A 24,330-nucleotide genomic window follows, 5' to 3' on the forward strand; every position below is an offset into this window, starting at 1 on the left:
GAGAGTTCTAATCTTTTGCAGAATAAATGAGTGGGAGGTAGAGGAAAGAAAGGGAATGGAAAAAGCAGTTTGAATCACTTCAGCAATAAACAAGACTCTCAGGTGATAGATTGCCTCTCCTGGATCAAAACTGCTAAATACTGGAGGACAGCTTGGAGGGGATATGACTCTAAGCCCAGATGGTGGAGCATTGAGATCACCAGCACAGGCAGGGTTCCCACCTCCCCTGCCTTCTAGCAGTATGACCCTCGGTAAGTTGCTTCACCTCCTGGGCCTCAGTTTCTTCGCTTGTATAAAGGGAATCATATTGGCACCTACCTCCTAAGCTTGCTCTGAGAATTATGTGAGATGATTCTTATGAAAGGCCCAACAGCACTGACACGTGGCAAGTGAGTAAATATTGATTGCAGTTTCTGCTGTTGCTACTATCAATTTACCATATCGAATGTCAGGATGTAACCTTTAAAGCATCCTTTTAAGGTAAGATAAATTGGGTTATCTGGAGTTTAGTGTTTGAGTGCTGAGCCATACAGAAATGCCTTGAGAAATGTGAGAATTCTTGAAAGTAGAAGTTCTCCGGCACGCATAAGTGGTAAAACGTTGCTGGAATGTGGTGCGCTGGTACAATAAGCCTTAGTAAAGTAGTTAATGCTTGAGCACCCCCGTCCCCTTTGCATCACACATCAGGTCTACAGGGCTTCACGAATTGCCTTATTTCATTGATTCTAAGTGGCACACTTTTCACATTTTAACATCTCTGAATCAGGATCTGTCTTATAATCAATAGTGCAGCATATTTAACAGATGGTGTGTTTTCTTTCTTAGTAGGACCTAAAGTAATACCACTTAAAATGGATGGCATTTTAGATTTAATAAAATATGTTCATTTCTTTGTTCATTTTTGGTCTGGTGAGACGTTGGCCCTGTTGTGCAGTTATTTGTTTTGTTTATAGTATTTGGAAACACCAGTGTTCTCAAGAGGCTCATTCATCAATATTTAACTGCAAATTTGTTTCCTGGTCTCAGATGGTTTTCTATAATGTAATCCATTTGTGGGGAAGGGAAAGCTAAAAATCAGTATTTCTGCCAGTATTTTCTATATAGACATCATAAAACAAAAATGCCATCATGTATTAATATTTCTACATGTGTGGGCGAGCACTTTAAATTATAAAACCCAACTTATTCTTTTGCAATGCTAAACTGGTTGATCTTCAGATCCTACTGCCATGTTGGTGGTTCATATAGTAAACAATGTAAACATACACATGTACCATAACCTAAATATAACAAAAGAGACAGTTAACTATTTTCTTTTTTTTTTTTTTTTTTTTTTTTTGAGACGGAGTCTTGCTCTGTCGCCCGGGCTGGAGTGCAGTGGCCGGATCTCAGCTCACTGCAAGCTCCGCCTCCCGGGTTTACGCCATTCTCCTGCCTCAGCCTCCTGAGTAGCTGGGACTACAGGCGCCTGCCACCTCGCCCGGCTAGTTTTTTGTATTTTTTAGTAGAGACGGGGTTTCACCGTGTTAGCCAGGATGGTCTCGATCTCCTGACCTCGTGATCCGCCCTTCTCGGCCGCCCAAAGTGCTGGGATTACAGGCTTGAGCCACTGCGCCCGGCCCAGTTAACTATTTTCACTCATTTCATTCTCTTGCAGGGATTCAACCCAGACTTATTGATATATGAAAATGTTACAAAATCCATTAAATAATACCAAGGTGATGCATATTTCCTGCAGGGATTCAACCTAGACTTATTGATGTATGAAAATATTACAAAATCCATTAAATAATACCAAGGTGATGCATATTTCCTGCCTAGGGTTTTAAAAGTGCATTTTAACTTAATATTATGTTCTTCCAGAATTGATACATGACTGTCCATCATTAGAAAATGCCCATCTAATTATGAGGATTTCAAAACTACCCCATCCTCCAAAGAAAAATCACATTTCGCCACTAGATGCTATTGTAAAACCTTTTAGAAACTTGAAAGTTTTGTTGTTTAAAATTTTTTTGTTTTTAAAGAATTCAGTGATGGTTTCCACCAATGCATTAACTTTAAATTTCATTTTGAGAGGCAAAATTTGATTTATGGATAAAATATATATACTTATGAGAGATGAATAAATTCATAGTTCTTGAGAACCCATGGGGATATTTTATGAATTATTTAGTAATGCCTTTTCTGAAATCAACTTTAACCTTTATCTTAAAACCTTTTAAAATGTATGCAATATTTCATACACACTTTAAAATTTAACTTTAGCTTTTTACAAGAAACTTCTACCAAAAAATGCAGTAGTCATTAACTTGCTCTCTTTAATTGTCAAAATATAATGTAGCTAGTATTTAATTTAACATTTTATTTATTTTTGCTAAGCAAATATTGTAATAGCAGGATAATTTTGGACTTTGTTCTAGAGTCAGTTGGCCTCCAGTGAAAGACAATGTAAAATTACATTGATTTTGTTTTCCAATTACAGAAGTAATACATAGTCATTACAGAACATTTTGGAATATATAAAATACATGTAAAGAGAAGGAAAAGTCACCCAAAATTTAAGCACATTAAAAATAATTACAATTAACATTTTGATATTTTCTTTTTTTCCTATATGTTTATGTATAGGCATGTATATAATCATACATGTAAACATCAAACTATATGTACAGTTTACATTTCCTATCATTGGACAGTATTTTCACATATCATTAACTATTATTCAACATCTTTTTTTCGTGATTATATTACCTTTATGGACATGCAGTAATTCATTCAATCATTCCCCAATTATTGGGTATTTAAGTTGTTCCAATTATTTTTACTATTATAAATTCCATCAAGCATAAAACTGACACAATTGAGGTACTACTGAGAGAGAGGAACACAAGCATTAGAATAATAACTGAAGGTGCCATGGAGATGAACATGACAGTGATGTGCCAAGTGGATTAGACAGTGAGGTCCAACTCACAGAGACTTCTTAGTGGAGAACAAGGAGGAAAGGCAAACCTGAATTCCAAGCCATAGAAACAGAAAGGAAGTGATGGGTATGAGCACTAGTGTGTTCGAAACTTAGTAGGACTTGGCAAATGATGACTATTTACAGGGTATGAGTCAAAGATCACTTCAAAGTTTATGTGATGGGAAGAACTGCTGCTATAAACAGAAATTGTCAAATTTGGAGGAGAAGGCCATTGACCCTAGAGGTGAAACCAAAGCTCTGATGGACTCTCACAGCTGGAGATGAAAATATGAGTTATACACGGAGAATGTAATGGTGAATCCATGGGAATAATTTATATACTTGAGGGTAATTCAGCACAGATAGAGGAAAACAGGGTCCAGTTGAAATCTTTCGGAATGACCCATACTTTGATGAAAAGGAAAAAGAACCAATGAGAGAAGAGTAGGCTGAGAGTGGGGAGGAGAGGGAAAAGGAGAGAATGAATTAGAACTCCAGTAATAGAGATTCACTGGGAGCCCAGGAAGGATGAGAACTTTAGACTAAAATCCACAGTGCTAAGGGCCACAGGCAACTATGCCAAGACAGGCCACAAAAGACAAAAAGACTTCACTGGTGTTATGTCCCTAAGCCAGCTTGAAAGGTGTTCAGGAACAAGTGGGGGATAGCCATGATTTTGAACTTTTGGTGGTGAAAGAAAAGAAAATGTGGGATGTACATCCGAGGCAGTCATAGGAAGTTTGGGGAGATAGTGAACCGCATGGGTGTCCTGTTCTCCGTCAAAGGTCTCCCTCCAGCCAGTCCAGGCTGTCACCATGAAGCTGCCTGGGAAGTAGAAGAGGGAATTTATATGAGCAAACCACTTTGTTGGCCTAAAAATTACTGCTTAAAAAATAATTTTTAGAACCTTTAAAGTAATAATTTATTCAAGGGGGGAAAAAATCTCTTTTTCAGGCAACCACTGAGAAAACGGAACCAAATAGTCAAGAGGACGAAAATGACGGTGGAAAACCAAGAAAAGGGAATATAGAACTTGCCTCATCAGGTTTGTTTCATAAGAGACTAGTTTTAAGGCAAATAATGATAACTCTTAAGATGTAATGGAAATAGCCAAGAATTTTCCTACTGAGCCACAGAAAGGTAGTAATTAGACTCTAGGAGTGGTGTGGTTGTGCTGCCACCTAGAGGCTTCCTGGGGAAGTTCTGCCCATATGGTTAATGTTGCTCTGAAAATACGAGCCCGTGCTTTTTCTTAAAGCTATCCAGTTTTTTTTTGTTTCTTATATATTTATCTCTATAATCATGAAGAATATTGTGTTCTCCCATATAAATTATGCTAAAAATTGAGGGTAAGATTTTGACACACAGTAACAGCAACAGATAAGCGAGAGATCAAAAACATAAAAATAGATGCTGAAATGATAATGCTCACATATAGTTTAAAAAGAATAAAATAGTGCCATGAATCTGGACAGTGAGTATAATATACTGTATTCATTGTTTTAGCAAGGAGACCCCTGTTCCTGAAAGTCTTGTTGCTCAATATTTTTTGCAGCCTTATCAATATGTTTAACACATTTCTTCTTTTGATAAACCGTAAAACCTCTCACCCTCTTCCAATACCAAATTATTACCTTTATAAGGCCTTTCTCAAGTGTTTACCACTTGAGAAAAATAATTTGTTAAGTACCAAATTATTTTTAAGTGACATTTTAAAATAAATTAAATATCACTTAAAATAATAGCGTATACTTTTTCAAACTAGATTGTGCCTTCACGTTTTGATATGCCCCCTTGGGTAGTGACTTTCCCACCCCTTCTAAAGTGAACCTAATTCTTCTTTAAGTATCAGAGAACACTTTATTTTCATTGCATTATATACATATACCCCACAATCCATAACACATTCCAATTAAGAAATTCTGATGTTAAAATGGAGTATTGAAATACAGAAAAAGGAAGCATCAGGTTGCTGCTCATTCACTGGGATAGAAACTACCTGTAGATGTTCTCTCAACCAGCCCAGCTGTCATAATCATTATATATTTCATGTCAGCTTTCTGTTCCATGTAATGTTATTCAGATGTAAACCATGACCCTTACCAAAAACTTAAGTTCTTCATAGTGTGGTTATAGGACATGTTTTATGTTGCTTGTTGTTCAGTACTATGAAAGAGCTTTGGGAATTCCAGCATCTTAGGCTCTTTTATACCTCTCAGCACACTGTCATCCAGCTTATATTGCCAGGACAGGATATGGACTGAAAGTCTGTATCATGGCAATGTCATATTCGTGGCATTGCAGAGTAAATGGCCCTATAGTGATTTGATTTTCTTTTCCTTCTCTATTTCTGGATGTAACTCCATTGCAGAACCACAGCATTTTACAACAACTGTGACCCGATGCAGCCCGACTGTGGCCTTTGTGGAATTTCCCTCCAGCCCCCAGCTGAAGAACGATGTGCCGGAAGAAAAAGACCAGAAGAAACCGGAAAATGAAATGAGTGGAAAGGTGGAGTTGGTGCTGTCACAAAAGGTGAAGTGCAGAGTGGAGGAAAGCGGTTAAACCCACAAGTTAACATGGCCCCATATTACAGCTAGCTGTTGCTGTGGCAGTTGTGAATAATGAAGATTTATTTTCTCCCCTCATCTTTTTTTCCTATCTTTAATGTGTAGTTTTTCTTTTTCTTTTTTTGTGAGATGGAGTTTTGCTTTTGTGGCCCAGGCTGGAGTGCAGTGGCGTAATCTCTGCTCACTGCAACTTCTGCTTCCCAGGTTCAAGTGATTCTCCTGCCTCAGGCTCCTGAGTAGCTGGGACTACAGGCGTCCACCACCACACCTGGCTAATTTTTATATTTTTAGTAGAGACAGGGTTTCACCATGTTGGCCAGGCTGTTCTTTGTAGAAAGGTGTAATATAAGTTTTAAAGCCTTGCAGTTAGGTTTTAGTTTGCTGTGTGTGTTTGCTTATTTGCTTTTTAACCCATCAGCTTACTGGCCAATCTCTCTCCAATAATCACCTATTTGTTAGCAATAGTAATTCCGATGCCACTGGATTTAGATAACAAGGAACCTAGAAAATTATTATTCTGATATAACAGGTTTTAAAGTCTTGTCTTTGTTAAAGTTTCTTCCTTGTTTAGAGTCTCATCTCATACACATTAGTTTGATTTGTTTTCAGGTACAGAGTCTAAAAATATTCATGAGTTACAGCAGTTGTTCTCAACCTTGATTACTCTTGAGAATTTAAAAAATACCAAGCTAGCTGGGCGTGGTGGCTCACAACTGTAATCCTGGCATTTTGGGAGGCCAGTGCAGGAGGATCACTTGAGCCCAGGAGTTCAAGACCAGGCTGGGCAACCCAGAAAGTCTTCATCTCTACAAAAAAAAAAAAAAATTAGCCAGGCATGGTGGTGAGCGCCTGTAGTTCCAGGTACTCTGGAGGCTTAGGTGGGAGGATCACTTAGCCCAGGAGGTCAAGGCTGCTGTGAGCCGTGATTACACCACTGCACTCTAACCTGGGCGACACAGCAAACCCCATCTCAAAAACAAACAAAACAATCCAAGCCCATTCCAGACCAAATAAATTAGAATCTCTGGAGGCAGAGCCCAAGCATCTGCATTTTTAAAAGCTCTCAGGTAATTTTATTGGGCCACCAAGACGGAAAACCGTGGACTGGCACAACTGGAAGACTATCTGTGGTGGTGTCCCACCTTCCAGAAGGAATCCTCAATTTGGATCTGACCTTAAAGTAACCTTAAATTTGTAGCTCCAGTTTATTCATCATTTACTCAACGAGTATTGACTGTGCACCTACTATATCATGCCTGGCCGTGTGCTAGGTACTGGATAGTCAACAGTGAACATGATGCAGTCCCTGTCCTAAGGAGCTGAGAATTCTGTATCCTTGGTAGAGCCTCTAAAATGCCTGTTGCCTTGATGCATTTTCAATATTTCAGACCCTAGCTATTCTTCATTTTTATAGATAATTAAAGAATGGTCTACAGGTCTGGAAAGGGGAACCAAACTGGGGGTGAAATGTTGGGAGGCAGGCAGAAGTTCCCACTTTTGCAGGTTTCGCATTATTTTGGACTAGTAACCATTATTTATTATCCTTCCAAATTTACTTGCTTTTGCCACTTAAATCTAAACTGAAAGGAAAAATCTGTATGATTGCAAGTAAAAAAACATTTAACTTGAACAGAATGAATACCCTAAGTAAAAGGTAGTCATTGCCAGCCTCATCTGTGCAACCTCATCTTGGAGTCCATCTGTGGATCACCAGAGTCACACCTGCCCAACTACGGAAAAAAATTGTTTTCAGTTCTTCAGTTTGTTTATGTGTGTGTTTCTGTGCATTTTGCCTTTTGGTCATCTGGTAAACATTATTCTCAGAATATTTTTTAAGCATAAAATTAAATACGCAGGATTACAACAAAGCACCCATGCTTACAGGCTGACCTTTTTACATAGCGGTCATTTTGATCATTGCTGATGACCCTTAACTGTTTCATTTACAACCAGGCATTACTGAAATGTGTTTTTGCCAGCCTCCACTATGAGGAAATGCTCTGAGGCTAATTGGTGGGTTGTCAGCTTCGGGAAGGCTAGATCTTATCATTTGCTGTGTAGCACCAACATTCATTTGGACACCTGGTTGACCTCTGTAATGCAGAATGAGTTGATTAATTTTCTTCCAGATTCTCTTAGAGTTGAATATGTTATTCATAAAGAAAAATAAATCCTTCGGAGGATAAATTCTAACATAAATTATTCTGAGGACCAAATTAGGGATCAACGTGTAATGAAACAAGTGCTCTGTGGTCTCACTCGCCCTGAGGTCATTGAGCTATCAGGAACAAAGCCACTATCCAAAGAGTGAATCAGAGAAGGTCCTGTGAGCAACTCAAAAAACATAAACTTATACAGCACGCTCTTCATTCAGACCTACGCACAGTGTCAACCGATGCTTATTTTAGACATTTTTGTTTTAGTAAGTTTGGTAATCTGGTCTTTCAGCAATCAGCTGATTAGAAGTAACAAATCAGAAGGGTGCTTCTACTAAAGGTCATTCAGATTAGGGAGAAACAAAATTAAGTAGCAATAACAAGAAAAATCTATTTTACAAAACAAACATAAGAATTTTTAAAGCCTGTAATTTTGCAACTATTTACAAATAGTGACAAGTAGTCTAACATGCCTCAGGAATTCCCTAAGGGCATCAGATACTAAGGCACTGTTCGACAGTGGTTATTGATAATAATGCTTCTTTGTCAACAGGCAAAGTATACTGTCTTTAATGTGCTTTGCATAAATTTGTGGGTGGTTATGTAATGTCTTATTATAGAATAATGTCTATTGAAAAGTAATATTACTTGAATGTTTAGCACTTATGGAGTAAGATTTGTTTTAATTATCTTATGTGGAACATCTAATTTCCTGACATTACAAACTCAGTTTTGTGTGGTACTGTGAAGAGAATTTGTGATTGTTTAATAAGAAAATAAGAGAGAGTGATGTGTAATTCCAAAGATGGAATTATATTGTCTTCTGGTTTGGAGAAAAGTGATCATTACATTTTTATGCTCTTGTCTGACTTACCTAAAAAATTGACTTTCTATTAATGTAGAGAAGGATGAAAGCGTTTTAGGAAAGAAACAAAAAATTAAATGTTTAAAGTTAAAGTGAAATGTTAAATGTTTGAACTGATTGACTTCTGTTATAACCATGGATCCTTAAATTTTATGTCACCTGTGTGTTTATTAATGGACAGTTATTGTAATGTTTATGCCTGTTGTCCATTGTCCAGGTGGTAAAGCCAAAATCTCCAGAACCAGAAGCAACGCTGACATTTCCATTTCTGGACAAAATGCCGGAAACCAACCAACTGCATTTGCCAAATCTCAATTCTCAAGGTAAAGAGGAGGACACGTTTTGTTTTAGGTCTACATGTTCTGCTGAGCCCATCTGTAGTAAACTATTACTTAATTTAAAGGAAGATTACGTCCTTTATGTTGATATTCCTTTAGCCAGCATGTTTGCCAGAGTCTGTGATGGCTGAATTTATAACTTAAGAATGGAAAGCTGGGGCTGGATTCTCTATTTTAGCAGACCAAGAACCCTAGCTGCCAAGGCCATTTGGTCAGCCAGGCACTATAGGCACAATAGAGCCTATACAAGTGTTAGAGCTTTAAAATGTTGGTATTATCAAAATTAGCTGGATGTGGTGGCACATGCCTTTAGTCCCAGCTACTCAGGAGGCTGAGGCAGGAGAATCGCTTGAACCCAGGAGGCGGAGGTTGCAGTGAGCCGAGATCATGCCACTGCACTCCAGCCTGGGCGACAGAGTGAGACTCTGTCTCAAAAAAAAAAAAAAAAAAATTATTATCTCTAAAATATAAAGATAGTCATAAACTCAGAAATTAATATATTTAATAAAAAGTTTAATATTATGTCTATTTCACTGTTAATTCTAGTCATCACCATTTAATTTGACAATAATTTTGAGAAAACGCCATTTTTTTTACTCCATAATAATTCCTGGGTGCCTGATGATTATTGAGAAATCGTTCACCATCATAGTTAAACAGGTTATAGACAAACATTTTAATCTTTCCAAAAATCATTTGTAGCTATATATATATATATGTATATATGAGAAACATATGTGTGTATGTGTAACACATACACACAATACTGAGGATTTAAAAATGTTTAACACATACATACTGAGGATGTATTTTAATGCGTTTGATATGATGTGGGAAGGGGTTGCCTCTAAAAACATAGGCATTTAGGGCTTTATAAGAAAGTCTTAAAATGGCACTGACCACTGAAAATTCCCCAAGTACTGTGTAGACCATATTTAGGGTTGTGACTTCACCCCTTTATTCTTTAAGAACCCAATTTGAATCCCTTTATCCCAGGGGGAATCCCAGGTGCCCATGACCACCAGAAAGGGCCCTGAGGGATGTGAACAGTGGAGGATGGGTTCTGAGAATTCACAACCCAGAGGGACTATTCTTCAAAACAACTAGACCACTGAATTTTACTGCTGTGAGATCTCTCTCTAGATGTGGAAACGGGCCAGACGCAGTGGCTCACACCTGTAATCCCAACACTTTGGGAGGCCGAGGCAGGAGCACTTGAGGCCAGGAGTTTGAGACCAGCCTGGGCAACACAGCAAGACTTTGTTGCTACCAAAAAAAAAATTAAATTTAAGCTTACTTTCTTTCTTTCTTTTTCTTTTTCTTTTCTTTTCTTTTTCATTTCTTTTTTTCTTTCTTTCTTTCTTTCCTTTCCCCCTCCCCTCCCCTCCCCTCCCCTTCCCTTTCTTGAGGGAGTCTTGCTCTGTCGCCCAGGCTGGAGTGCAGTGGCACGATTTAGGCTCACTGCAAGCTCCGCCTTCCCAGTTCACGCCATTCTCTTGCCTCAGCCTCCCAAGTAGCTGGGACTACAGGCACCTGCCACCACACCCAGCTAATTTTTTGTATTTTTAGTAGAAATGGGGTTTCACTGTGTTAGCCAGGATAGTCTCATCTCCTGACTTCATGATCTGCCCGCCTTAGCCTCCCAAAGTGCTGGGATTACAGGTGTGAGCCACCACGCCCAGCCTAAACATTTTTTTAAAAAACAGCTAGAGTTCAGGAGGCAAGAACTGTAGGGTTTCTTGTTTTTCTTTTTTAATAGACTTTTCCCAGTGGATTTTGTAGATTTAGCTTATTTTTACTTTTCTTTTTAAGGGTGGGCAGCTATTTCAGCCACTGGCAGAATCTGAGTTGGCTTCCGTTAGCTATTATTGATGTTTGGCAGATAAGTTGGGCTTTATCTACATAACAGGGAACTCTTGGGAATAATTAACTGGTACATGTACTGATGGTTACTAGGTTCATAATGTGGAAACAAGTTCAATACTATTTTCGAAGCATTTATCTTAAATTTGTCAGTCCTACTGTCCTGAAGGGAATTAACAAAAATGAAGTGTCAAACTGGGCCAGCAAATGGCCATATTTGGACCAATTTTAATTCTGCCCTATTTCTAATACTTTGTAATTGTGTAGATAAGTGGTATAGAGAGGGAATAAATATTTTAAGCCATTTTAAAGCCATGTTTTGTTTTCTTATAAATTTACACATTCCATTACTTATTGTGAGGCATTTTGATTTTATAAAATGTGCTGCTGAATTGAGAAACTTTACTTCATTCTTTACCCAAGTTGAATGATTAAAAAATAAAATTTAGTAGAGTACTGAAACATTTCAAAATTTATTCTTTAAGATAGAATTATATTTGGAGTACACCAGTTGTATACTTGTATTAGTTTGTTTCCATGCTGCTGATAAAAACATACCTGAGACTGGGTAATTTATAAAGGAAAGAGGCTTCATTGACACACAATTCCACATGGCTAGAGAGGCCTCACAATCATAGTGGAAGATGAAGGAAGAGCAATGGGACGTCTTACATGGCGGCCAGCAAAGAGAGAGCTTGTGCAGGGAAACTCCCCTTTATAAAACCATCAGATCTCATGAGACTTATTCACTATCACGAGAATAGCACAAGAAAGACCTGCCCTCATGATTCAATTCCCTCGTACCAGGTCCCTCCCATGACACGTGGGAATTTTGGCAGCTACGATTCAAGATTTGGGAGGAGACATAGCCAAACCATATCAATGCTTTTACCCGGTTCATGGAAACTGTAACTATAGCTGCATGCTCTGGAGACAGAATGCCTGGGTTCAGATTTTCATGTGTGTAGTTCTTAGCTGTGTGACTGTACCCATCAGATTTCCCCTAATCTCTAATCAGTACCTATAAACTAGAAATAATACCAGTAATAACCTCATAGGGATATTAGAAATACCAAATGGGAGAATCCATAAAAAGTGTTTAGCTCAATACCTGGCCCAGAATAAGCATTCATAATGTAATCTAGTAATCGTAGAATAGCAGCAGGAGTAGTAAAAGAATAGAGCAAGACACCAGGCAGGAATAAACTACTCTTGAATCCTTTCTTTAAAATAAGAGTGTTCATGTTGTGGAGATCCGGTTTTTCACTGCAGTTCTCAAACACGGGTGTGTGCCAGGGTCCCTGTAGGGCTTGGAGCCCACTCTCACAGTGTCTCATTCAGTAGGTCTAAGCTGGGGCCAGAGGATTTGCATTTCTTACAGGTTCCCAGGTGATGCTCAAGCTGCACATCTCACCACACTCTGAAAAGCAGTGGCCTCAAGTATTTATTTAAATTGTGCACCAAAAATATCATTGATTGATATGACAGTAACAGTAATAATTGCTTGAAGTTTATAAAGTTTCCATCTTTCAAGAAGCCAAAGACATCTAATAAATGTAACCTTAAAATACATGATTTGTCTTCAATTGGGATGGGGAAATCGGGGAGGCATAGGTCTCTGCCCAGCACCCATTTAAGGGACTGATCTGAAGTCAAGCATCAAGTCCAGTGGAACTCTAGGGTTAGGATCAGGTATCCTGGAGAGACACCTAATACTTTCTCATCCAGAAAGTGGTCTCTTCCCCATTTCTATAAAGTCATCCATTCGTAGACTGGTCACACAGGTCACTGAAGATCTGCTGGTCGACCCTAATGCTGTTCCACACGTTTCCCTTACACACACACCCATGCATTCAGTCTTTAAATGCCCTGAAAACATTCATAAAATACATTTGAAAGTGACAAATTTTCTTTTCTTAACTGCCTCTCAGCAGCAGAAAGATATCTCAAACTGATGTTTCAGTGAAATATGTGCACATTAAAAACTGATTTTTTGGGGGGACTTGAAAATGATGAGAACAGCAGAGTTTTAAGGATGCAAATCCTTGCCATGAATCACCACAGACAGGCATATACACAACCTTTATTTATATATACAAAAAACTTATGAAGTGTAATATATATGAAATAGTAATTAAACCACCCATCTTTGCTGCCCTTTATACTTTTCTAGTGTTCTCCAAAAAGCAATACAAATTGTACATTTTTGTTCTTGCATAGTATATCATCCTATCATTTTGAGATTTAACATTTTAACACTATCACCATTAAGTGTGACCCTATGAAATTTCACCTAACACCAAAGAAGACAAACAATAGCATAAACTGTCCCGGTTCTGTTGATTTTGTCCATGTCTTCAGGTTTTATCTGTGTATTATTAAGACATTTTGTACTGTAGATTTACTGACTGTCAGTTCTGGTATTGACTATAGCCAAACCCCCTTTCGTACTTGGGAGCATGGTTCTATTCAGTTCTCACCCTAGTTTTCATGGTTTTCTGTTTGTTCTGTTCTGCCATCTGATCTAGAGTCGCCTGGCACTGCCAGTGTTCCGCTTAGAGTTCAGAACTCTTGGCGACGATCCCAGTTTTTCTCCCAGTCAGGTAAACTGCATACTGGGTAGCTGTATTTCTTTTGTGCAAAAATCCATGTTGGGGCGATCAATGATGTCTGGCACTTGTCTTCATTTCTGATTTCTGGGGAAAAAATTATTTCTTATGCACAGTTAGCAAAGAGCTAGTTCTTTGGTATTACTACCGTTATGCTAAAATTGTGGGTGGGGGGAGAGAATCACACAACTTTATGTTGATTTCAAGAATTCAGAGAAATAATAATATTCATCATTTTCTTGATAGTCCCCTGCCTTTAAAAACAAAAAAAAATTAAAAACATTTACCGGAAACTGATCATGGTTCTCTTGTTAACTGTGTCACTGTGTTTGCTTCCTGGGTGACATCTGGCCTCTCTTTGTATGGTACTTCTCCATGCCAGACAGTGAGGGAACTACTTAGTCAAGCCAGAATGCAAAGTGCACTAAGAATCAGTACTAATAGGAACAGTTTTTGCTTCCTGTAGTCTGGTACCTGATGTTAATTGATGTGATCAATCATTTGATAGTGGTTTTAACTTTCTTTGGTGATGGGTGCAACCTGCTACAGGGGTTGTCTGCTTTATTATGATTTTCTGATGTTCTTGGCTTACCAAACACAAAGACACACACACACAAAAATTGGTTTAAAGCTGATGTAGGAACTACACTCCACTGATAGGTCAAAAACAAAGACAATTAGAAGATACTCACATTCGTATCTTTTTTTCTTTCTTTTTTTTTCTGCGCAGTGGATTCTCCAAGCAGTGAAAAGTCACCTGTTACAACACCTGTAAGTCACTCATTTTAAGGAATAAGATTATGAGTTAGTGTGATTTTAATTTATAACATTTGATTGGCTTAAAGAGTATTCAGACTGGGTGCAGTGGCTCATGCCTGTAATCCCAACACTTTGGGAGGGTTAGGCGGGCAGATCACGAGGTCAGGTGTTCAAAATCAGGCTGACCGACATGGTGAAACACCATCTCTACTAAAAATACAAAAATTAGCCAGGTGTGGTGGTGCTACTTTGGAGGCCGAGGCAGGAGAATTGCTTGAACCCAGGAGACAGAGGTTGCAGTGACCCGAGATAACGCCACTGGACTCCAGTCTGGGCGACTGAGCAAAACTTCATCTCAAAAAAAAAAAAAAAAAAAAGGAGTATTCAACCAAAATTGAGACCCAAACAATTGATTTTTAAAAGAATAATTAAGTCATATGTAGCGCCATTGGGTAAATTATAAAGATATGGATTATCATTATATGGAATTGTTACCGTGCCTGGAAATAAATGATAAGAAAGCAAAATCTAAGAGGCAGTTAAAATGAATGTGACAGACTGGGCATAGTGGCTCACACCTGTAATCCCAGCACTTTGAGAGACCGAGGTAGGTGGATCACTTGAGGTCAAGAGTTCAAGACCAGCCTGGCCAACATGGTGAACCCCTGTCTCTACTAAAAATACAAAAATTAGTTGGGCGTGCTGGCGGGCACCTGTAATCCCAGCTACTCAGGAGGCTGAGGCAGGAGAATTGCTTCAACCCAGGAGGAAGAGGTTGCAGTGAGCCAAGATCACACCACTGCAGTGCAGCCTGGGCAACAGAGTGAGACTCCATCGGATCGGATCGAATCGAATCGAATAGACTAGAATAGACTAGAATAGAATAGAATAGAATAGAATAGAATAGAATAGAATAGAATGTGACAGTAGGAATTAGTATTAAAACTGACAGTTTCTATAGACACATTTTTTAAAATGCATCTCATTTTTTAATATGAGGATAATACTTGAACATAGTATATTGTTGGCAGATAGGACCTGCCTGAACTCTCCAAGAGACCCAAGCTCTCATTTTTGTACCCCTTCTCATAATCAGTATTTGACCAATATTAACTATAATGTTGCTTTCCATTTTGTATTTTAATGAAATAAAAAAGCATTTGTTAATTAAAATAAGACACAAGGTGCTGTGGACATTCCTTGCTGCCGCATGGCATCTGAACTGGTGTTTCTAATCTCGGGCCTGTCCTCCTCATTCGTCCTCTGGAATTTCCATTGGATTTGGAGACTTTCTCTGTGGCACAACCAACTGTGGCATTGCCCATGAGCAACCCCAGCTCAGCCACATAATCACTACTGTACCTTTGACTCTGGATCTAGCTGTGTAGCCCTGAAGGTGTTATATAACTTCTCCGAACCTCATCTTCCTTAACTGTACAATAAGGTGACAGTACTTTTCTTTTGAAGTTGTTATGAGCCTTAATTGAAATAATTATTCAGAAGCCCCTAGCACAGTGACTGATACGTAAATGAATCCTTCCCCCACTCCCAATAGCCAATCCAAGAGGCCCACCATAGTCAATATCAATTCTTATTTATAGGCAAATTGTCTCACTTAGGGAGTCCTAAGTATCTCCGCAGAACAGAGAAGGGATCCATCACTTGTTGCATAACCCACATTACAAAACTAGGGACTATCTGTGGAGGCTCACTCCCAAGCCAATACTGGGAATCCTGAGTTTCCTGAGAAGCTGAGTTCATTGATGATGGATGGGAACCCCAGAACGATCCCAGAGCTGGCATCCATGGCACAGATCTGAAGTTTTCCATTTTAAATTGCATTTAGAACAAAGATGTCAGTTGTTCATGCCCCTGGGGAGGGATGGAGAGGAAGGGCATTCCAAAGAAACACATTCTCATTTCTTGTTTATGGAAAATAGAATAAGAAAGACAAAAATCACTGGCCTATTTAAGTAAATCCTCTGAAAATTTCATGTGCTTTTGATAGTAAATGGCTCATCATAGAATAGAAAATAAAAGAAACTTGAAATAAGTAAAGCTTCAAGAGGAGATAAGCATTAGATTATGCGGGCCTCCATAGACTGGCTATTTTTGATTGGACTTGGAGTACTTGAGGCCCTCAGGACTGTGAAAAGAAGGGACTCTGATGGTAGGAGATGCATTACCCAGCATGAAGGGATTCCATTCATTTATTCAACAAACATTTGTTGAGGGCCTAAAAATATAAGGTCTTGGGATAGATAGGAGGGTGAGGGGCCCTTCCTGCCTCCTGAGAAATCCCTAGGCCAGAGGAAGATATGGACTTGTAAACAGGTAAATTGTAGGACCAAGTGGGTTAAATGCTGTCCATTCTGACTTCCTCTATCACTTTTTACATCTCTTATGATAGTTATCACACTATCTTCTGGTCATACGTATATATTGGTCACTCTTCCACCCCACACGCACTCAGGTATAAGCTCCATGAGGCTGGGCCACTTGGCCAGCTGGTACCCCTGCCCTGGCCCACAGTCAGTGCCCAGGAAATAATCTGCAAAAGAAGGAGCAAGATCATTGTTTCATTCTCTCTTGTTTATCATGCTGGTTTCTTCCCCTTTATCCTCCTCTTAACATACCCACTGCTTTCCTCTCTTGCCTTTTGACACATATTCTGTATTTTCTGTACTCAATCCCCCTGCCCCACACTTCCTCCTCCTATCTGCCCACTCCTTACTTGACATTCCTGAGAGCACCGCCTAGTGAAATTTAGAAATTAAATAATTCCTAATTGTTTCTCTTATTTTCCTACTACTGAACTTTCCTCAGTGGTCTTTCTGTGGCTTTATTCACATAAACATCCCCTTTTCCCTCAAAAGACAAAGAGGGGCCGTGCCCCTGGAAAAGCTTCTGAATGTTTAAACCACCTCGAAGTTCTAGGACAATGACAGGTGGAGCCAACTTCCAATGTCATTAAATTCTAATAGAATTCTGGTGTAACCACATTTGGATAACATTTATGGTCATCCAAGGGAGTTTGGGAAATTTTAGATTACAGATGCTCTTCAACTTAAGAATGGGGTTACATCCCAATAAAGACATCGTTAAGTTGAAAATACTCAAAGTCAAAACTGCATTTGATAACGCCAAACTTACTGAACATTATAGCTCAGCCTAGCCTACCTTAAATGTGCCCAAAATATTTATGTTAGCCTGCAGTTGGGCAAAATCCTCTCACACAAAGCCTATTTTATGATAAAGTGTTGAATATCTCACGAAATAAATTGAATACCAACCTAAAAGTGAAAAACAGAATGATTGTTTGGGTATTTGAAGTACAGTTTCTACCGACTGCATATTGCTTTTGCACCATTATAAACTTGAAAAATTGTTAAGTTGGGGACCATCTGTATACACAATTAAATGATTTTCCCCCTGCATAACTTACCAGAGCCTGTAATATGCTAATGTGCAGTGTGAAACTCAGGAGTGGCAAGTAGGAAGCGATAAGCTAGTATCCCTAGTTTATTGGCCCACTTGTGTTTGACTATTCTGTGAGCATTGTGGCCATCGCAATCAATTGCAGGAAGCACGGTAGCAAGAGTACAAAATGAGGCCCATGTTTCATTTGTCCAAATATATTAAAGTTCTAAATATTTATGAAGTTATAAATCAAGCATCACCCATGGCCTGGCCTGCATTCTCTGCTTCAAAATACTTCCCTGGGCCAGCCCACCTGCATGCACCTGAATGGTAATGTGAATCTGTTGGGGGCCAGGCAGAGTGGGGGATGGCCTGGCCCAGGTACCCTGGGCACGAACTGGATCTGTCAAAGCCTTGGATAGGACTGCCCCTGTTCATCTTCCCAGGCTACCAGGGTACACAGATTCTGCCTGCACCCCTCCCCACCCCAACCCTGTTTCCCATCCCCCAACACCTTCCCCACCCTTGCCTTGCTTTTTCAACTCAAGATTCCCAGGCAGTTGCCTCCCTGTCCTACCCCTTCAGAACAAAGGGAAGGGAGGAGCACAGTTACTGAGGAACCTGGTCTGCCTGGGCACCTACTCTGGGTGACTGGGGCAGCCGACTTTAAACACAGCAACCCCTCTTTACTCGTTTCCCGGGGGCTGACTGATTTCCCTCCTCCCTCCCCCGACCTGCACCCTCCCAGTCTCATATTCTGTGGCCTGGACACCTGCATTGGTTCATGGATTTTTCTCTGTTATTCCCCATTATTTACTTGTTTCCCAAACTTGCAAAAACCTTTTATTAATACAAAAAGGAAATAAGTCTTTGAGCTTGAGCGTTTGTGTCATGCGGGCCCCAGGGCAAGTGATCTGCTTGCCTGGATCTTAGGTGTTACTGGTGAGCATTTGTGAGTTAAATAACCCCCTGTAGGGAAAGGTGGTATGGAAAAGCAACTGCAGTATAAAAGATTAGTTTTATAGTGTGGCAAACACTACTTCTTACAAAATGCATTTCTGCTAAAATAACCGGTCTTGTTTGCTTGGACCCAGGATCAATATGCAGAATGAGCACCTTAAGCTCAGAAGCATGAATGCGTTTAAGAGAAATCACTTCTAAGAGAAATGAAGCAAAGCTTTCCAACACCAGTGGCTAATTACTTTGTGTTTTCATTAGCTCCAAAAAGATTCACAGAATCATACCAGCATCTTGGAAGTAAATCAAAGAGGGACTAAGATTAAAAAATGGTTTCTGCCACCAAAGAGGATGTTTAGATAGTGAAGCCTTCTGCCTCTGTGTGTCAATCTGGGTGCCAGGCCAGAGGCCAATTGTCTTCTCTTGACCTGGCCTGTCCCTTGAGGACATGGCTCCATTCTGATCATGCTTTTATTTTTCTAAGCAGTTTAAGTTCTGGGCATGGGACCCAGAAGAGGAGCGCAGGCGACAGGAAAAATGGCAACAGGAACAGGAACGTTTGCTTCAGGTAGGACTGGGTTTGCTGCTTTTTTTGTTTTTTCTTTTTTTTTCTCTTACTTTACTTTCCATTGCATTACGTAGACTTTTAGCACAGGAAATGTGGAAAGGAATCCACATGGATTCCACATTTTGTGTCCATGTAATGGAGTACCCTGTGTCTCATTCTTCCTGCCAAAGACTACAATAATAAACATGATGAAAAACCATTCATATTAACGCTGAACCAAAAACTCCTCCAAATATGGTTAAGGGCCAGTCTACCCATTCATCACCTCCTTAGTTGCCAATCAATTTCTGGTCCAAGTAGCAGGGGGAATTAATTATCTAAAAGCTCTCTGCTAGCATACACGTGAAATAAAATTTAGCCTCAGTCTAGTTTCTTAAATAGAAACGTTTGCTCTACCTTTGAGGGCCAGGTGTGGTGGCTCACGACTGTAATCTCAGCACTTTGGGAGGCCGACATGAGTGCATCACCTGAGGTCAGGAGTTCGAGACCAGCCTGGCAACATGGTGAAACCCCATCTCTACAAAAATACAAAAATTAGCCAGGCGTGGTGATGCACACCTGTAATTCCTGCTACTCAGGAGACTGAGACATGTGAATTGCTTGAACGCAGAAGGCAGAGGTTGCAGTGAGCTGAGATCGCGCCACTGCATTCCAGCCTAGACAACAGAGTGAGACTGTCTCAAAAAAAAAAGAACCAGCCTGACCAACATGGAGCCAGTCTCTACTAAAAATACAAAATTAGCCGGGCATGGTGGCATATGCCTGTAATCCCAGCTAGGGAGCCTGAAACAGGAGAATCGCTTGAACCCGTGAGGCAGAGGTTGCAGTGAGTCGAGATCGCGCCATTGTACTCCAGCCTGGATGACAAGAGCGAAAATCCGTCTCAAAAAGACACAAAAAAAGAAAAAGAAATGTTTGCTCTACCTTTGAGTAAAAGCTGCTGATTATCAATTCTAGAAAAATTCTGGTAGTAAGTTCATCATACTCCTACTTCGTGCCAGTTTTATGGATTAACACGGCTTCAAAAGGCAATCTAGCAACCTAAAGAACTAACCCGTGTTGGTTACCTGGGATGTGCCAGGAACTGTGGTTAGTGCTTGACATTTTTACTTCATTTATCCTCAAACAACACTTCAAAGTATGTCTTATTAGCCCTTGTTTGCAACTGAAGAAAGTAAAGCTCACTGAAATTAATTAATTGCCCAAGGTTACACAGCTAACAGGTGTCAAGACCAGATTCAAATCCAAGTCTGGATGACTTTAAAACTCATGGTCCTTCCACTACATTCCCACTAGTACTGATTTTACAAAAAATAAAAAATAAATAAATAAAGGAAAATATGTTAAATCTCATTAATTTTGGTGACTTTCTGCTGCTTGTAGAAAGCAATGCTTAATGCAAGTTTATTTTACTTTTTTTTTCTTTTCTTTCTTTTTCTTTTTTTTTTGTTCTAATCCTTTTGGCTGAATTCCCAGGGGTGAGATGGTGGATGGTGATTTATATAGCAGTAGTAGATGGTAGTGTGGTTTTGGTTCTGCCTAAATTTGGCATTTTGGAACTTGCAGAAGGTTAAGACTTCAATACCAAACTGTTAGTAGGAACCTGATTCATCAAAGTCTTGGAGCTGCTGGGATTTGAGGTCCATTGTGAGACCTCAGTGCACCCCGACCATCTGCTCGTCTCTCGGAGAGTTAGGTCCTCATTCCCTATGTAAATGATGAACAGCCAAGAGTCAGATTTCCACACAGTGAGGTCAGGCAAATGTGCTCCCCACTGTGGTGCTCTATTACATGCCAAGGGGTGACCCCTGGTAACAGACGCAGGCACCAGGCCTTTCTATTGCTCCTGTGTTTCTAACTTGTTGCCTGGTATGGCATCGTGGGTTGTGGGCCAAGGTGTTTGTCGGGGAGGGCGTGAAAGAGAGAGAGAGACTCTGTGTGTGTGTGTGTGTGTGTGTGTGTGTGTGTGTGTGTGTGTGTGTAATACTGCATCTTTCACTCTCTGCCTCTCTGCATAATCAGTTCATCCTCTTGGTGAGGGGAACACATGATGTAAGCTCCTAGAACCAAGAAGTCTAAGAAGCTTTACTGGTTTTCAGCTTTTATGTAGTTTTAAGGTCTCTTTCCTCTATTCTAAAAAGCCCCTGACGTCCCTCTCTAAAACTTAACAATATTTGGTTTTCATAACACATTTTTACCTGGAGATAAAGAGCATGCCATGGGTTGATCAACAGTGATTTTGTTAGAGTTAATAAGAACACCATGCTCCAGAGAATGCCAAGAAAGTCCTTCTGCTCCTAAGATACCGACAAAACAGGTGATGCCTGCAGGAAATCTCAGTGGCTTCCCCATGAAGACAGAAGCAGACTTGTTTCAGCCCTGAAGAGAGGATTGACAACAGTCAGCCTAAAATATTTGAGTGTGTGCACCACGCATCAATGGTTCCTTTGTCTGTCATGTCAGGATGCCATTCCCAAGGCATCAGGAGTGTCACTTCTCATTTTATGCATTAATTTTAATCCCCATTTATTCATTTCTTCTAATCAGCCATCAGGGACTCCAGTCACATTTTGAACACCATTTTTATTCATAGTATGTTCTGTGCTGCATTGTTTCTGAAAACAAAAATGGCAGTTCTGAAGAAGTACTCTAATGGACTGGTTAAAAACTACTCTTAATTCAGGAGTTACTTAAAGCTAGGAAGAATATTTTGGTAAAATAGTCACAAGCAAAGAGTGATTCAGCTACTCAGCTAATTATCATCTTGTCCACAGTGGACCTTTCTGTATTGTCTGTCTTATAAACCTTCAAGGTTTTTCATCTTTTATCACACTCTCCTCGCAGCAATGCATTTCTATTAGTGGAATGGCAAAACTCATCTCTAAAGGGCCCAATAAAACCAAACTATTGATTTAGCACACCTGGGACAATACCCAAGTGAAGGAAGATTTTAGAGGTTTTCCACCTTTCTGTCTTTTCTCTTTCTGTAAGCAAAACATGAGCAGTAGAAAATACTGCTGTCCATTGGATTTTTATGTTCCCAAAATGTTTGAGTGCCACAAAACTGTATTCCCTTTTCATTGCATGAATCAATTACATTCAGAATCCTTACAAGAAGAAGATAATCTTGCAACGTATTGTGCATGGTGGTTTAGGGGGGAAAATTCCCGATGACATATGCAATCAGTTCAGAACAATCTATGGAAATTCCATAACAGGAGAGATACCAGAAGGAGCAGGACAAGCTGAAAGAAGAGTGGGAAAAGGCCCAAAAGGAGGTGGAAGAGGAAGAACGCAGATACTATGAGGAGGTAGGAAATTCCCAAGAAGGAATTTGACCTTGTCGTCCCAATTCCTCAATCTAGCAACACTCTCTGTGTCTGTGGCATGCAGATGCGTGTGGCTGTGTCTGACTCTTTACTGACAGCAGAATCCCATCAACCTCTTTAAAACAGTCATGTCATTTAGGTTCTAAAAGACCAAAATTCCCCTCAAATACAGTTCATGGTAAGGGCGTGTTGAGTCAGTCAAGGGAGACGATACAATTACATCTGTTCTCTAATCAGTGAGTCAGATTCTTGATTGATCTTGGAGAGGTGACATGAAATAATCAGTTCCATTCATTTGTGTGTTTGTTGTTTGGTAATAGTGAATTAATTCTATGAGGATAATTTTGATATTGAGGCTGAATGAATGCATTTACTATAGAGCACTAAAGAGATTTGGAGGAGAAGAGAATTTGGTTTAGGTTCATTTTGTTTTTTAAATGAATAAGCCAGAACACATTAGATAACTTAAAGGGGGCTGCATTTTATGTATATTATCTAAAGTTTGTTCATAATTAATATTGTGCATTTTATATTCAACAATACTTTTGTTGCATAATCAGATCCCTATGTCATAATCAGATCCATATATCAGAAAATAGCATTTCTAATTAGGCTTCTTGTATCACTCTAACCAATTAATTTGCGGAGTCTTTGTTTTTCAAAATTAAATGTTAATTTCTAAATTATTACCCATGGAGAGTGTTATATGATTTGCATGCTTTTGGAAAATAAGACTTTTTAAAATGCCCTGCTTGTTTGAACATATTCTGATTTTTTTCTGAAGTGCCTTAATGACATTTTTCTTTTGACAAATATGATTTTTATTTTCCCCCCTTTCATCGATTTCTGTCCTTCCCCTTAGGAGCGTAAGATAATTGAAGACACTGTGGTTCCATTTACTGTTTCTTCAAGTTCCGCTGACCAGCTGTCTACCTCTTCCTCCGTGACTGAAGGCAATGGGACAATGGTGAGACCACAGATTAAAAGCAATTTGTGAAATAAAGAAACCTAAATAGAAGTACAAAACCCCAAGACCAGGGTTACCTAACAGACTCAATAGTTTAAATCCAAGACTAGCTATTCCCCTAGAATCACGTCAGCAACTATGTGGCCATTGTGCCCCATTGTTCCATCACTGCTGCTGCCAAACTCGAGTCATTTCCTGTGGAGCAGTAAAGTCATTACCCCAGCCAGATCTATCCCAGTAGGCTGGAAGCCAGAGTCTCTCCACACCTGGCTGGCAAGATCTCAATTAGTGAAGTCATGTTCTGGAATATTCTTCTCACAGCCCAGTTGCCAGATCATTCATTCATTCAATAGACATTTATTCCCCTCTGCGATACTATACATTCCTTTCCATTGTTTGGCAGCAGCAGAGATGTCAATAATATGTTCTCCACCAGCATCCATGAAAATCGCTTCTCACCCCCCACATTCCACAAGACTTGTAGTCCCAGCTGCCTGGGAGGCTGAGGCAGAAGGATCCCTTAAGCCCAGGAGGTAAAGGCTACAGTGAACATGATCTTGCCATTGCACCACTGTACTCCAGCCTGGGTGAGAGAACAAGACCCTATCTCTAAAGGAAATAATAATAATTTTTAAAAACTAGCTAATGGATGCTGGGCTTAACACCTAGGTGATGGGTGCAGCAAACCACCATGGCACCTGTTTATCTATGTAACAAACCTGCACATCCTGCACATGTACCCCGAAACTTAAAAACAAAACAAAAAACAAATTTAAAAACCTAAATAAATAAATAAAATGAACTTATGTAGGACAGCACTAAAAACAAACAAAAATTCTCAAGAAATTTACATGTTGTCTTTGAAGGCCAGAGAGAGCCTATAAAGTCTGGTCTGCCTCCACATTCCCCAAATAAGGTCATAGAAGATGGAAGGATAGGGCAGAAGTTATATCAAGACCTG

At 39.6% G+C, this 24,330-nt stretch overlaps 1 protein-coding gene across 21 annotated transcripts in view; it reads left to right on the top strand.

The window, feature by feature from the left end:
* Positions 1-24,330, top strand: part of LIMCH1 (LIM and calponin homology domains 1) — a 349,028-nt gene that overhangs the window by 306,687 nt on the left and 18,011 nt on the right. For 13 of the 21 annotated variants that reach the window (XM_025385004.1, XM_025385006.1, XM_025385010.1 and 10 more), the window contains 7 exons: positions 3,923-4,013; positions 5,340-5,503; positions 8,777-8,882; positions 14,100-14,140; positions 18,993-19,073; positions 22,292-22,384; positions 23,265-23,369. In XM_025385004.1, the coding sequence (XP_025240789.1) occupies positions 3,923-4,013; positions 5,340-5,503; positions 8,777-8,882; positions 14,100-14,140; positions 18,993-19,073; positions 22,292-22,384; positions 23,265-23,369 (681 nt within the window). Of the gene's footprint in view, positions 1-3,922; positions 4,014-5,339; positions 5,504-8,776; positions 8,883-13,288; positions 13,364-14,099; positions 14,141-18,989; positions 19,074-22,291; positions 22,385-23,264; positions 23,370-24,330 lie in introns of all 21 variants that reach the window. The other 8 variants (XM_025385005.1, XM_025385009.1, XM_025385020.1 and 5 more) reach the window with 4 other exon arrangements.

The sequence above is a fragment of the Theropithecus gelada genome, chromosome 5 (genome assembly GCF_003255815.1).
Source record: "Theropithecus gelada isolate Dixy chromosome 5, Tgel_1.0, whole genome shotgun sequence".
NCBI lineage: Eukaryota > Metazoa > Chordata > Mammalia > Primates > Cercopithecidae > Theropithecus > Theropithecus gelada.